The following is a 13,713-nucleotide window of genomic DNA, read 5'->3' as shown; positions in this document are numbered from 1 at the left end:
TAGGTAGTATTCGCTCTACAGGTAAGTAGAGTGATGTAGACTGACAAATTTACATATTACTAAGAAGAACTTACCATGCTTTTTGTCTTCTTCATCATCATCTGAGCTATCTCCATTGTTGTTTTGGTCAGCAGAAATGTTATTAGACAAGTAAACCAGATTAGTTGTATCCTCTTTCTCACTGTTCTTATGGGTTGTATTACTCATGTCCACACTGCCTGACTGTAAAACAAATACAAGTACCAAATACGTGATGTGAAAAGATTTGCAGGCTTCAAGTTATTTTGTCATTTTGCCACTTAGACAATAGTAAGTATGTTGATATCTTTGGTGTTTAACCTAACTAAACTTCATCATATGGGACTGTATTACAATTTCCACATATTTATCACACTTTGAAAACAAACTATCTTCCTTTTTAATCACAGGACATCAATATAGTCCATGCAATTGTCAATCTGATTATTTTCCAGGATAAACAAGTAAGTATCAAGATCTTTAAAGAACTTACTTGCTCCAATCTTGACGACAGCGCAGACAACATCACAGTCAGCTTTTCAGTTTGAACAAGATCAGAGATTAAGAGGAACACATCCAAAAGCAGTTTTAGAGTTGCCATCTCAGATTCCTACAAGAGAAAAGTGGGGAAATAATATACAAATATTGAATGCTTCGAGTGGTGTAGTAAAACTAGCCTCCCGAGGTGATCCATGGACCATTCTATTTTCCCGAGGCGAAGCCGAGGGAAAATAAAATGGTCCATGGATCACTGAGGGAGGCTAGTTTTACTTCACCACGAGATAAAGCATTCAATATTTGTTTTATAACACTTCACCCACAGATTCTGCTTGGTTTTAATATCTTAAATTATTTAAATCTGAACACAGTTGAAATAAACTTCAATTTCAATACAAAATTGGTGGAAAATGTATTTCTCTCTTCGAAACTACCCCTTCACGATATGTTTGAACCCAAGTCTGCGGCGCGCTCTCTTTGGAACAATACGCGCTACGTGCAACGCGCAAGGCGCACACCAGCATCCATTTGCACACAAATACTGCGCCATGGAAATAGTACTTTGGTTGCTAATGGTATAATACTTTGGTTGCTACGGGTATAGTACTTTTGGCAGTGCACAGAAAGATAGCAAAATTAGAAAGTAACATGTGACTCGCTCTCGGCCAATCAAGACACAGAATCTGTGGGTGAGGTGTTATAATACTGATTAGTAGATCAACAAACTTGTCTAATGTTAAGACAGCATGAGTTTACATCAAGATCACATCAAGATAAAAACACTCCCCAATTGAGTTGACAATCAGAGGGAGCTAAAATTCCTGTTACAAAGTCGGTAGAAAAAAACAGCTTGGCACTCATGAAAATGCACCATAGTTCTTTGTTGGGATTGCATAAGCATTACAGATTGGCATCAGCTGATAGGAGCCACAGAAGGAGCATTCTGGTTGCAGTCCCTGCTTCACTTTTACCTGTCAATCCTTCCACCATGCTACACACTCTCATTTACTTACAACCCATGTGAAATACTAGGAAGAACTGCACAGTAAGATGATAAATCAACCAAATAAAGACAAAGATAAGAGTTTGAAGGTTTGGTAATAATTAAGGCCACAAGAGTAATTTTTTCAGAACCGCAATGACACACCTCACAAACAACTTTTTTTGTTATACCTCGGTAATAGATCGTGAAGTATCACTGGTTGAGAACCAAGCACGTGATGTGCCAGAAACATGCATGTATGGTGTCAGGGTACACCCCGTGGTACATGAGTGATGTACCCCATGGGGGACATTACCTTGACCGTCCCCACTGTTGAAAGTGTTGTTTCTATCGCCTTGTATAATAGAAATTGTCAGATGGAAAAACCAAGAAAAACAATCATTTTCCTGTAGTCTGGTTCCCTGACTCTATATAAGAAGAAACAGAGCAGTTTACATACATTGGGGAATTGTAAGGTCAGGGAACCAGTCTAGCTGGCTTGTACCCGTTCATAGGTGTGTAATCGATTGCAAACAAGTGCGATGGTCAATTGGGGCCAGTATTTGAAAAAAAAAGCCAGTTTTTTCCAACACTGGTCGGCCGACCAGTGTTGGAAATTGATACAAAAATACCACTTTTCTTGAAAATGACAGTATACCAGGTGTCATGATTTTACAGGATGCTTTACACTGTCATTCACTAACAGTGAAGCAAGGTATTTCAAAATGATTTGGTAGTTTTATTTTTTTGATGTTTGCAAATGTTGTATTTTCCCTTTAAATGTACGAACACTATTTGACATCTCCTTTTGGTTAATTTTATTGAAAATGTGTACTTTTGTACACATTTAATATTTCCCATGCTTTTCCAGACAAATGCGGATGCTGTTGCTGTGATGTAATTTTCTGGAAAAAACTGTTCCATTTAGGGGTTTTCTGTTGAACCCAAATTTGCTCACTGAAAAGTTTGTGAGAAAACTTTGCCTACTGGCTTACTTCCAATTTCTGAATTAACAACAAATTTATGAAAGCAAATTTAGAAAAGCAAAATTACGACAGCAAATATCCGAAATACTGGCAAATTTTGGTGCTGAAATAGCTGTTACATTGAGGTTTCTGCCTGAAATGACATCACACTTTTGCTTATGAATATGGAAATTTGCACTAGCATAATAGCCAAGAAGGAACAAAAATGCCCTTAAAAATGGCAAAATGGAAATAAGGTTAATGGGATGTAAAGGTGCATTTTTAAGGACTGCATTAAAAAATTACATTACATGCCCTTTAAGGACTATTCCAAATGGGAAAGGAACATTCTGAGACCCTTGTGAACAAACCTTCAACTTCTTACCTTGTCTGCAACCAAAGTTGTTATCTCTTCTACAGCAGCTTGTACATTATGGATTAACTCCTTCTCCTCATGATCCTTAGATTGCTGCATCCATCGGTAAATCTTTTTCCCAATAATCACACATCTAGTCAACATAGATGAAATAAAATTCATAAATATTTAAGCCTTTCAACAGTTCCAGTTGTTGCGTAGGTCAATTCAACATGATTCTGCACGCGACCCTCACAGATTGAAATGATATTTGGTGTGATGATTGGCCTATAATGAGAAACCCCCCAGAACTGAATTTTTCTGTAACTTGGCTTGTTAGTTTTTGAGATACAGGTCAACAAACTTTTGACTACAAAACTATAGCACCTACTAAGCCAAGTTGAACATCATATTAAAGCTCTTTAATGGCCTACAAATCATAAAAATAAAACCAAAATCGTAGCATGAAGCGCAAAGAAATATGTAACTAAATGACCTTTGACCTTGAATTACGAATATAAATATGCTTCAAACTTTGTAAATTGTTTGTAGAACCTAATATGAATATATGTACATACAAATGTACATACTGCATGTGCACGTTGACCTGTACATACTTGCCCTTTACAGCCCTAATGTGTTGTGTCCACGTATGGGCACATATCCTCTTAGTAGATATTCTTGCCCCGAGGTGCCTAACAGCCCTCCCCTCCCCCCCCCCCCTCCCCTTGCCCCCCCCCCCCCCCCCCCCTCTAAAATCTTGAATTGAAAAAAAAATCATCTCATTTGGCCAATATATCATTTGCCGGGTTGCACCATATTGAAATATGTATGCAATCCAGGTGCCCCCCCTCCCAAGCTCACAACACATTAGGGCTGTCAAGGGCAAGTATGTATAGGTCAACGTGCACTTGCTGTATGTACAAACTTGCACGTGTAAATATATGCAAATCAGGTTTTTTCCTGGCATGCTATCTTTAAACAATCACCACTTGAAAACTATAAAAGCGCCCATCACAAAATACTCCAAGATTGTTAGGAATGGCATGTGGCTAGAAATAGGTTTGGAAGAGTATGTGAGGGGCAAACAAAGAAAGATAGACAAGTCTTGAAAAGAATAAAAATGGTCTCAGAACAAATGACATGCACTGTGTCAACAGAGTGGCATTTAGCCCATGCCTGTGCACTATGGAGTACCGAAGTGAATACGTCACGCGCACACAAAGTGTGTAAAAGACATTAGCACATGATTCAGCCCGAGAACCAACAAGCGCGTACTCTATTTGTTTGCACTACACTTTCTGGTTCTAAATGACGTCACACTTTGGTACTACATACACATGTATTTATTACTGCCTCTTTAATTTCCATAACCTCATAATTACAATGCACTCATTGTGCCATCATGGAAATTAGGTCTATTATAATAATAATAATAATTATAATAATAATGTGGGAGGCTAATCATCCTTACTCACAGCTGGTATGCTGAATTGCGAAGGATGCGGCTACAATGTGGTCGGGCCGCTGGCACGTAAAGGCGCCTATGGCTGCCGGCCACATCGACCCATATATGACCACGGAGCACAGCCTGAGATCGAAAGTGTTTGATTTTTCCGGAGGGAGGAAAACCGGAGGGCCCGGAGCAAAACCCTCGTGGCACAGGAGAGCATACCTGCCAACATTGAAAAGTCAGAAAGAGGAACAGGGTGCCTACACATCACACACAGTGAGCGGCGCAGGCGCAGGCGCAGGCGCTCGTGCTAATGGGTGGGGTCCAGGGGCAATCATACAAAACTTGATGTTTACAGGGCCTCTACTGGTGTATAGAATGTTGACTGGTGAATAGAAATATTGGAAGGATGAAAATCACATCAACAGAAATTACAAAATATATCATACTTGAAGTGGCAGCATTTTCATAATTAATACCCATTACTGGTCTCCTGTGGAACTGGTAGATGGTTGGCAACCATGGTGTTTTGATGTGTCTGTTGAGGTCATTTAGTCCTCCACTTGAAATCTTTATGTCCGATCGACAAACCGTGCATAAAGCGTATGAATGATTCTCCTCTTCGTGAAGCTTTTATGAAGTGAAATTTTTCACGATATTCCTCTCAGAATTTTTGACTCCTTCGCTGCTTTTGCTTCTTCAGTATCCTCCTGGTCCATGTTGCAGTTGAGATGCTCATACAAAAACGTTGACAAAAAGGTGCGACTCAGCACGTTCAAAATATCAACGAAAAACCACCGAAGACTATGAAGAAACAACGTGTGTGGAAAACAAACATGGCATCAATATGTCCACCGCGCCGTGCCTGGCCCGCGCTTAATTCAGTAAGCACGCAAGAGAGGCAGTACACCAGACGGATGACTAGCGGGTCTCAGTTCGCGTCCAAATTATTGGCTGCGGCTAGGTTGTGGCCGATCGCACAAGCCTGCTGTGCGATCGGCCGCAGCTGCAGCCTATTCGGACATGGCCTGTTCAATGACGTTTGAGTCTGGTTTACGTCCCTTTCGTCGTACATAAGAGCGAGGTGGATTTTATACCATTATGGTAGCGGCAATAGTGCCCTCAATACAATAAAACATTTTTCTCGGACAAGTGTGTGACGGGGCCAGGGCATTTTTTTACTTTTTTTTATTTTTTCATTTTTTGTATTATTTCTTCTCTCACAACTCGGAAAATCGGGACGTTCCGATTTTCGGGCACTTTTTATCTCCGAAATCAGAACAGTTCCGCCTAAATCGGAACAGTTGGCAGGTATGGGAGAGAACCAACGCACAACTCTACTCACATGCGATCCGCGGCCAGGATTCGAACCGTGGTCACCTTGGTGAGAGGCGAGCGCTTTACGCACAAGCCACCCAAACCACCCTACCCACCCTAATCCTTCCCTGCACACCTGTGACATATATAGGATATACATGTAGATGAACAGCCGAGTAGAGGATATAGATCGCCGTTAACATTGTATGTTTACACATTTAACAGATTTTTTTTTAGATTTTATCCAAAAGATTGTTCAACTGGACATTTACTATAAACAATGGTACAAAAACGTGTCACATAAGAAAACTCACCCATCTAATAGACATTTTGTGATCTGAGAATCCTGGGAATAGTGTCTCAGCATGTGCAGCAGGACTGGCAACAAACTGCATGCTCCCTGCACACAGCAACTCTGAAGAAAGGTAGGTATCAACTGATGTAACTCTGTCAGCATGTATCGCTCCACTTGGTAAGCTGGGCATTCTAAACAGTCTGCTTTAGACAAGCAGCTAGGAATAATAAATGATGTACCATTCAAAATGACAGCTATACTTCACATTATCACTTACATGTAAAACACCTTGGACAAATACTGAATGTCATACAAAATGGGTATATTGACCTACTAGTCTACAATGGCTTTATTTGGGTCACCTTCATTCACCCACAGATGCAGGCATGCAACTGGGAATGTAGAAAAAAATGAGGAAATTCCTAACCACACAAGACTTTGTATAGTGTTTTTCAAATTGTAATGGCATTCATAAGAAGTAACAAACGAGGAAATCAGCGGATCCGAGGAACAGTTGCATGCCTGCAGATGTGGTAGGTGATGCCGCCCTGTCATGCTGGCTGCACCTCCAACATTACTCTTATTTTGTCACCTTTTCCAGGTGTTTATGACTTTTATTAAAATCTATAACTGTACTTACGTCTAGATATCCCTAATTTGTTATGTTGTGAGTTTTCGTTGTTTCTACAGACTGCTTTCCAGGGACATTAGTGTTCTTTGCATAATTCATGGCCATTTGTATTATTGAAAGAAGATGTTGATGAATAAGTGTAAAAGTGCGAATGTGAATAAGTGTTTTTGCTGGTTTTTCCCAGTATCTACACACCCAATTGTCAAACAAGTCAGTGAAACATATTTGCTATAAAATACTACCCCCCAAATCCATCAATTTCTGAAAATTACAGCAAAAAGCAAAATTTCATGTTGTAGGCCTATATTACCTTCAACTAAAACAATGCTAAATGATCATAACAGACTTAATAGAAGTCTTACCTCAGGTATCCCTCAATAGGTGATTCAAATATCCTGGAACTGCTTTGTAATGAATGTAGCTGGCTTAGAGGATGCAGTGGGTGTGCATGACAGAACACGTGTAGAATCTTCTTCAGAACTGCTACTTCATATTCGTATTGCTATATGTTTCATATGTATACAAATAATTTTAGTTTAGACATTTTAATATGCATAAAATTGAAACATGGAAATGATATCTCATACAGTTCAAAAACTTCATTCAACATGTACAATGAATACATGTATTCATATTATTTAATTTAACATTGTCAATCTGGGACACAATTTTCAAGTTGTTTCTCATTTCTATCAGCTAAAATTAGTAATCCATAAGAAATCTTAGAATGAACATGAATTCACAAACACTTATCTATCGGTGCGCCAACAAAAGAGGGTGCGTTTTACTATGAGAAGGAAAAAGAAATCGTATTTTTTTTACGCCTGTCATTTGATTGAAAATATTCCCAAGAGTCAGAATATCAAGTAATATTTGATAAAAATGTTTCAGTTTAAAGGCAAATCACGTATTTAAAGGTGCAGTGTTTCTGCTGTTGGATTTTTAACCCATTGACTTTTATTTGTACACGTTTTCAAGCCACCATTTTTATAACTTGGCGATCTGGAATCGTCACCAAAGTTACAGCCAAGGAAGACCCTCATAAAAAAATTCTGCCTAGACTATGACGTCACGATGACGTCATCACCTAATTTTTTATTGATTTTTGAAAATTTACGTACATATTGTGAGGTCTTATATCTACAGAAATGTAAGTCGGATTGGGTTGAAACTTGGTATGTGGCTATACCAGGATGTGTTATAGATTAAAAATGAGGTGACATCATGATGACGTCATCCTGAGATTTTATATGAATATTTATTTGTTTGGACCTTTTAGCCATATCTCCCGAACGCAACATGCAAAATGCAAAATTCTTTTGACAGATTTTATGTTCATGAATATTCAGGGATATTATTGATTAAAAAAAATCATAATGCGGAAAAGCCCTATGTTCTGTTGCAAACAGACATAGACCTCTAGTTTTTCTTTCTTCTTCTTCTTCTTCTTCTTCTTCTTCTTCCTCTTCTTCTTTTTTCCCCAAAACCCCATAGACTTTGTACACGTTTATTCTACACGCCACTTTTGCCCTTAAACTTTGTTGCATATCGTTCAAAGTTTGCATAGACATAGTCCATACAGCATAGATGTGTGCGGACGAGCGACGTCATGATGACGTCATCATGGGTCACGTGACGTCATCATTAATATGCATATTACAAAGTCCTATATCTACAGAACTGTCAGTCCGATTGTGTTGAAACTCAGTATGTAGGTAGATCGGGATGTGTTATAGACGAAAATTGAGGTGACGTCATCATGACGTCATCGTGTGATTTTATATAGATTTTTGAATTTTTAGACCTTTAAGCCATATCTCACTAACGCAATATGATAAATTCAAAATTCTTTTTGTATTAGGTTCGCTGGGCAATAGATAAATGCACAAAATTTGGAAAAATGTGTGACGTCATAATGACGTCAGCAAAAATGCGATTTTTTGAAACACATATAAGGGAATGTCCGATCGTCTTGAAACTTGGTGGGTGGGTAGATAATAACACTAGTACACAAAATCTCGAATGACGTCACGATGACGTCATCGGTCGATTTTTAAAGATTTTTTTAATATTGCCAATTTTATTCTGCTTACAAAATTTAACACTTTTATTAATCTGATTTTTTCCAAACTTGGTACAGACTAAAACCACAATAAAATAATGAGCACTGCCAAGTATTGTTATGATGACGTCATCATTAGACACGTGACGTCATTGTTAACTTGTATATTTTAAGCCCCTATATCTCATGAACAGTACATCCGATTGGGTTGAAACTTGGTATGGGGGTAGGCCGGGATGTGTTACAAATAAATATTGAGGTGACGTCATCATGACGTCATCGTGTGATTTTATATAGATTTCTGAAGTTTTGGACCTTTAAGCCATATATCACGAACCCAATATGTTACATTTAAAATTCTTTTTGTATTAGGTTTGTTAGGCAATAGGTATATGTACAAAATTTTGAAAAATGTGTGACGTCATGATGACGTCATCAAACATGCGCTTTTTTGAAACACATATAAGATAATGTCCGATAGTCATGAAACTTGGTGGGTGGGTAGATAATAACACTAGTACACAATATCTGAAATGATGTCACGATGACGTCATCAGTAGATTTTTTTACTATTATTTTAATATTGCCAATTTATTCTGCTTACAAAATTTAACACTTTCATTAATCTGATTGTTTTCAAACTTGGTACAGACTAAAACCGTAATAAAATAATGAGCACTGCCGAATATTGTTACAATGACGTATTCATTAGACATGTGACGTCATCGTTTGTATATTTTAAGCCCCTATATCTCATCAACAGTGATTTAGATTGGGTTGAAACTTGGTATGGGGGCAGGCCGGGATGTGTTACAAATAAATATTGAGCTGACGTCATAATGACGTCATCTTGTGATTATATATATATTTTATATATGACAAATGCAATATGCCAAAATCAAATTTCCATTTGAATGAGGTTTGTTAGACAAAACGTACATTGTAAATGCACACAGTTTTGCACAAAATCAGAAAAACATGACCTCAATTTGAAAAAAAAAAAAAAAATGCGGAAAAGCCCTATGTTCTGTTGCAAACAGACATAGACCTCTAGTTTTTCTTTCTTCTTCTTCTTCTTCTTCTTCTTCCTCTTCTTCTTTTTTTCCCAAAACCCCATAGACTTTGTACACGTTTTTTCTACACGCCACTTTTGCCCTTAAACTTTGCTGCATATCGTTCAAAGTTTGCATAGACATAGTCCATACAGCATAGATGTGTGCGGACGAGCGACGTCATGATGACGTCATCATGGGTCACGTGACGTCATCATTCATGTGCATATTACAAAGTCCTATATCTACAGAACTGTCAGTCCGATTGGGTTGAAACTTGGTATGTAGGTAGACCGGGATGTGTTATAGACGAAAATTGAGGTGACGTCATCATGACGTCATCGTGTGATTTTATATAGATTTTTGAAGTTTTGGACCTTTATGCCATATCTCACTAACGCAATATGATAAATTCAAAATTCTTTTTGTATTAGGTTTGCTGGGCAATAGATAAATGCACAAAATTTGGAAAAATGTGTGACGTCATAATGACGTCATCAAAAATGCAATTTTTTGAAACACATATAAGGGAATATCCGATCGTCTTGAAACTTGGTGGGTGGGTAGATAATTACACTAGTACACCAAATCTTGAATGACGTTACGATGACGTCATCGGTCGATTTTTAAAGATTTTTTTAATATTGCCAATTTTATTCTGCTTACAAAATTTAACACTTTTATTAATCCGATTTTTTTCAAACTTGTTACAGACTAAAACTACAATAAAATAATGAGCACTGCAAAGTATTGTTACGATGACGTCATCATTAGACATGTGACGTCATCGTTAACTTGTATATAAAAGCCCCTATATCTCATGAACGGTACGTCCAATTGGGTTGAAACTTGGTAATGGGGTAGGCCGGGATGTGTTACAAATAAATATTGAGGTGACGTCATCATGACGTCATTGTGTGATTTTATATAGATCTCTGAAGTTTTGGACCTTTAAGCCTTATATCATGAACCCAATATGTTAAATTTAAAATTCTTTTTGTATTAGGTTTGTTAGGCAATAGGTATATGTAAAAAAAAATTGAAAAATGTGTGACGTCATGATGACGTCATCAAACATGCGCTTTTTTAAAACACATATAAGATAATGTCCGATCGTCATGAAACTTGGTGGGTGGGTAGATAATAACACTAGTACATGACATCTTAAATGACGTCACGATGACGTCATCAGTCGATTTTTTTACGATTTTTCAATATTGCCAATTTTATTCTGCTTACCAAATTTAACAGTTTCATTAATCCAATTGTTTTCAAACTTGGTACAGACTAAAACCGCAATAAAATAATGAGCACTGCCAAGTATTGTTACAATGACGTCATCATTAGACATGTGATGTCATCGTTTGTATATTTTAAGCCCCTATATCTCATCTACAGTAATTTAGATTGGGTTGAAACTTGGTATGGGGGCAGGCCGGGATGTGTTACAAATAAATATTGAGCTGACGTCATAATGACATTATCTTGTGATTATATATATATTTTATTATGACAAATGCAATATGCCAAAATCAAATTTCCATTTGAATGAGGTTTGTTAGACAAAACGTAAATGCACACAGTTTTGCACAAAACAGAAAAACATGACCTCAATTTGAAAAAAAAACATAATGCGGAAAAGCCCTATGTTCTGTTGCAAACAGACATTGACCTCTAGTTCTTCTTCTTCGTGAAAACGTTCAAGTTTAACTTGCCATGGCCTCCCAGACTAATCCTCACCCACAATAACTTTAGATCATTCGAAATACGCAGTGGATGGACCGGGAGCCAGTCTAGGTCTCCCCCAACTCTCCTTTTCTGGCCGTTGAAGGAGTACTCATGCACGGAGCCCGTACATAAAGCTATTAACTTAATATTGTCCCTCTTTTGTTTGTACTAACTTTTTAGGAATACCTCCCATATGTTTTGTACACAAATCCAAATTAGGGACCCTTTGGGAATTGGAGACCCTATTGTCTTCTATTGTTCAACGTTCCCTATTGAATGCAGAAACAACCTCACACACACACAGACGGATAAAGCAGGAGTATGCCCCTTCGGCTTTGCCGGCGGGGCATACAAATATTCTATTAACATGACCACATGTGCACATGTGAATATTTCTACTGACTGCTGTTCAATTACTACTATTCTTACCTGAGGGAGTAAGTCAGGTAAATAAGCTTGCGTTGTCATGATGATTTCCAAGGTAACCACTGTAAGTTGATCTACTGATGTACGTTCAAGCAAAGAGAGAATGATGCCACACCATTTAGGAAGGCCTTCTGCGACTGCCGTTATGATTGGCAATGTTATTCCTCGGCATACATCTGGATCCTGCAAAGCCAACAGATGGAAAACAGTTCCACTCATTTGAGCAATAGCTTCATTTCCTTGACATCCTTAAACTTGTTTTCCATTGATTTCTGAACTTGACATGCTAATGATACATGAAAAGTGAGTCCAGTCCATTGCTCTGTGTTCATGAAGAATGTCCGTTTGTATTTATTGTTCTCAATGAAGAGACAACTCCTAGCTGTCCAATCTCAAATAACCTAAGAACCTCTACTTTCTAATCCTAGTCATTACAAGAACCGATACCAACAAACCAACCCAGGCATCCCTACCAAAGGTATGATATTCGACCCTTGAAGAAAAAAATAAGTAAATCTAGCCAGAATAACAATCACCGACTCAGTCCAAAGCGTAGTTCCATTCTGAGCCCCAGTCACCCCTACCATCAATGCCACCAAACCCATCCCAGTCACCCCTACCATCAATGCCACCAAACCCATCCCAGTCACCCCTACCATCAATGCCACCAAACCCATCCCAGTCATCCCTACCATCAATGCCACCAAACCCATCCCAGTCACCCCTACCATCAATGCCACCAAACCCATCCCAGTCACCCCTACCATCAATGCCACCAAACCCATCCCAGTCACCCCTACCATCAATGCTACCAAACCCATCCCAGGCACCCCTACCATCAATGCCACCAAACCCATCCCAGTCACCCCTACCATCAATGCCACCAAACCCATCCCAGTCACCCCAAGCATCAGTGTCACTGAACACATTGCAGTCCTCCCATGCAGCATCCCTGCAACCCAACATATCCCTGTATTGGAAAAGTGTCATGTACAAAATGACAGTTCTTACCTTCCATGATACAGGGGGATCATCTTTCAAGTGAACTAAGCGTACAACATGCTGAACAGAGACAGCCATAGTCAATGCTAAACCATAGCTCATTAGGGATGCTGTTGGTTGCAGGTAGTCATTCCATAGTGATGTCAAAACAGCCATATCATACCAGCGTACACATTCAGTGATCAAAGGTAGAGCCTTGTAACAAGCAAAACAATAAAACTGAATTAATACACACGTAGAATGGAAAATTTCAGAAGTAACTAATGCTAAAGTTTAATCAAGTTTTTCACACAGGAAAAAAATGTCTGTTAATGGTCTTAAATCCATAAACATGTACATGTATGCTATAAACATAGATGCTTTCAAAGGAGCTTCATGGTTATCCTCTCTTCCAAGAAAAAAGGTTCAACTTGGTACATACATGTAATTTGTTTAGGAATTTTCTTAACTCAATGAGTGCATTCTTTAAATCATTTGCGGAAATTCATCTTTACAAATTCCATTATGTCTATAACATAAACATTGGGGTCTTTAAGATTACACAATATACAAATATTGACTGCTTCAAGTATTGTAGTAAAAACTAGCCTCCCGAGGTGATCCATGAAGCATTCTATTTTTCCTGAGGCGAAGCCGAGGGTAAACAGAATGCTCCATAGATCACGAAGGGAGGCTAGTTTTACTACACCACGAGATAAAGCAGTCAATATTTGTTTTATAACACCTATCCCACAGATTCTGCTTCATTTTAAGAGATAACTGATCATATCTATACAGTTCATAAATACCTAAGACAGTTTACCAATTCCCATTGGTCGAAAGCCGTCACCTGACAGGTCTTAAACGTATGATAAAGACATGGCTGGCTGGTCTTAAACACTTTTCCAGTGTCTCATGAAATTTGGACTTCTATGAAATCCAGTGCTAGC

General features: G+C 38.3%; 1 protein-coding gene across 6 annotated transcripts in view; it reads right to left on the bottom strand.

The window, feature by feature from the left end:
- Positions 1 to 13,713, bottom strand: part of LOC119739556 — a 106,635-nt gene that overhangs the window by 17,131 nt on the left and 75,791 nt on the right. For all 6 annotated transcript variants that reach the window (XM_038214539.1, XM_038214540.1, XM_038214541.1 and 3 more), the window contains 7 exons: positions 12,794 to 12,979; positions 11,786 to 11,965; positions 6,877 to 7,016; positions 5,903 to 6,100; positions 2,849 to 2,972; positions 512 to 628; positions 75 to 222 (listed from right to left, as the gene is read on the bottom strand). In XM_038214539.1, the coding sequence (XP_038070467.1) occupies positions 75 to 222; positions 512 to 628; positions 2,849 to 2,972; positions 5,903 to 6,100; positions 6,877 to 7,016; positions 11,786 to 11,965; positions 12,794 to 12,979 (1,093 nt within the window). The remainder of the gene's footprint in view (positions 1 to 74; positions 223 to 511; positions 629 to 2,848; positions 2,973 to 5,902; positions 6,101 to 6,876; positions 7,017 to 11,785; positions 11,966 to 12,793; positions 12,980 to 13,713) is intronic.

This window comes from Patiria miniata, unplaced genomic scaffold (assembly GCF_015706575.1).
Source record: "Patiria miniata isolate m_02_andy unplaced genomic scaffold, ASM1570657v1 HiC_scaffold_30, whole genome shotgun sequence".
Taxonomy (NCBI): domain Eukaryota; kingdom Metazoa; phylum Echinodermata; class Asteroidea; order Valvatida; family Asterinidae; genus Patiria; species Patiria miniata.
The sequence above is the reverse complement of the archived record's forward strand: the minus strand, read 5'-3'. Positions and strand labels throughout refer to the sequence as shown.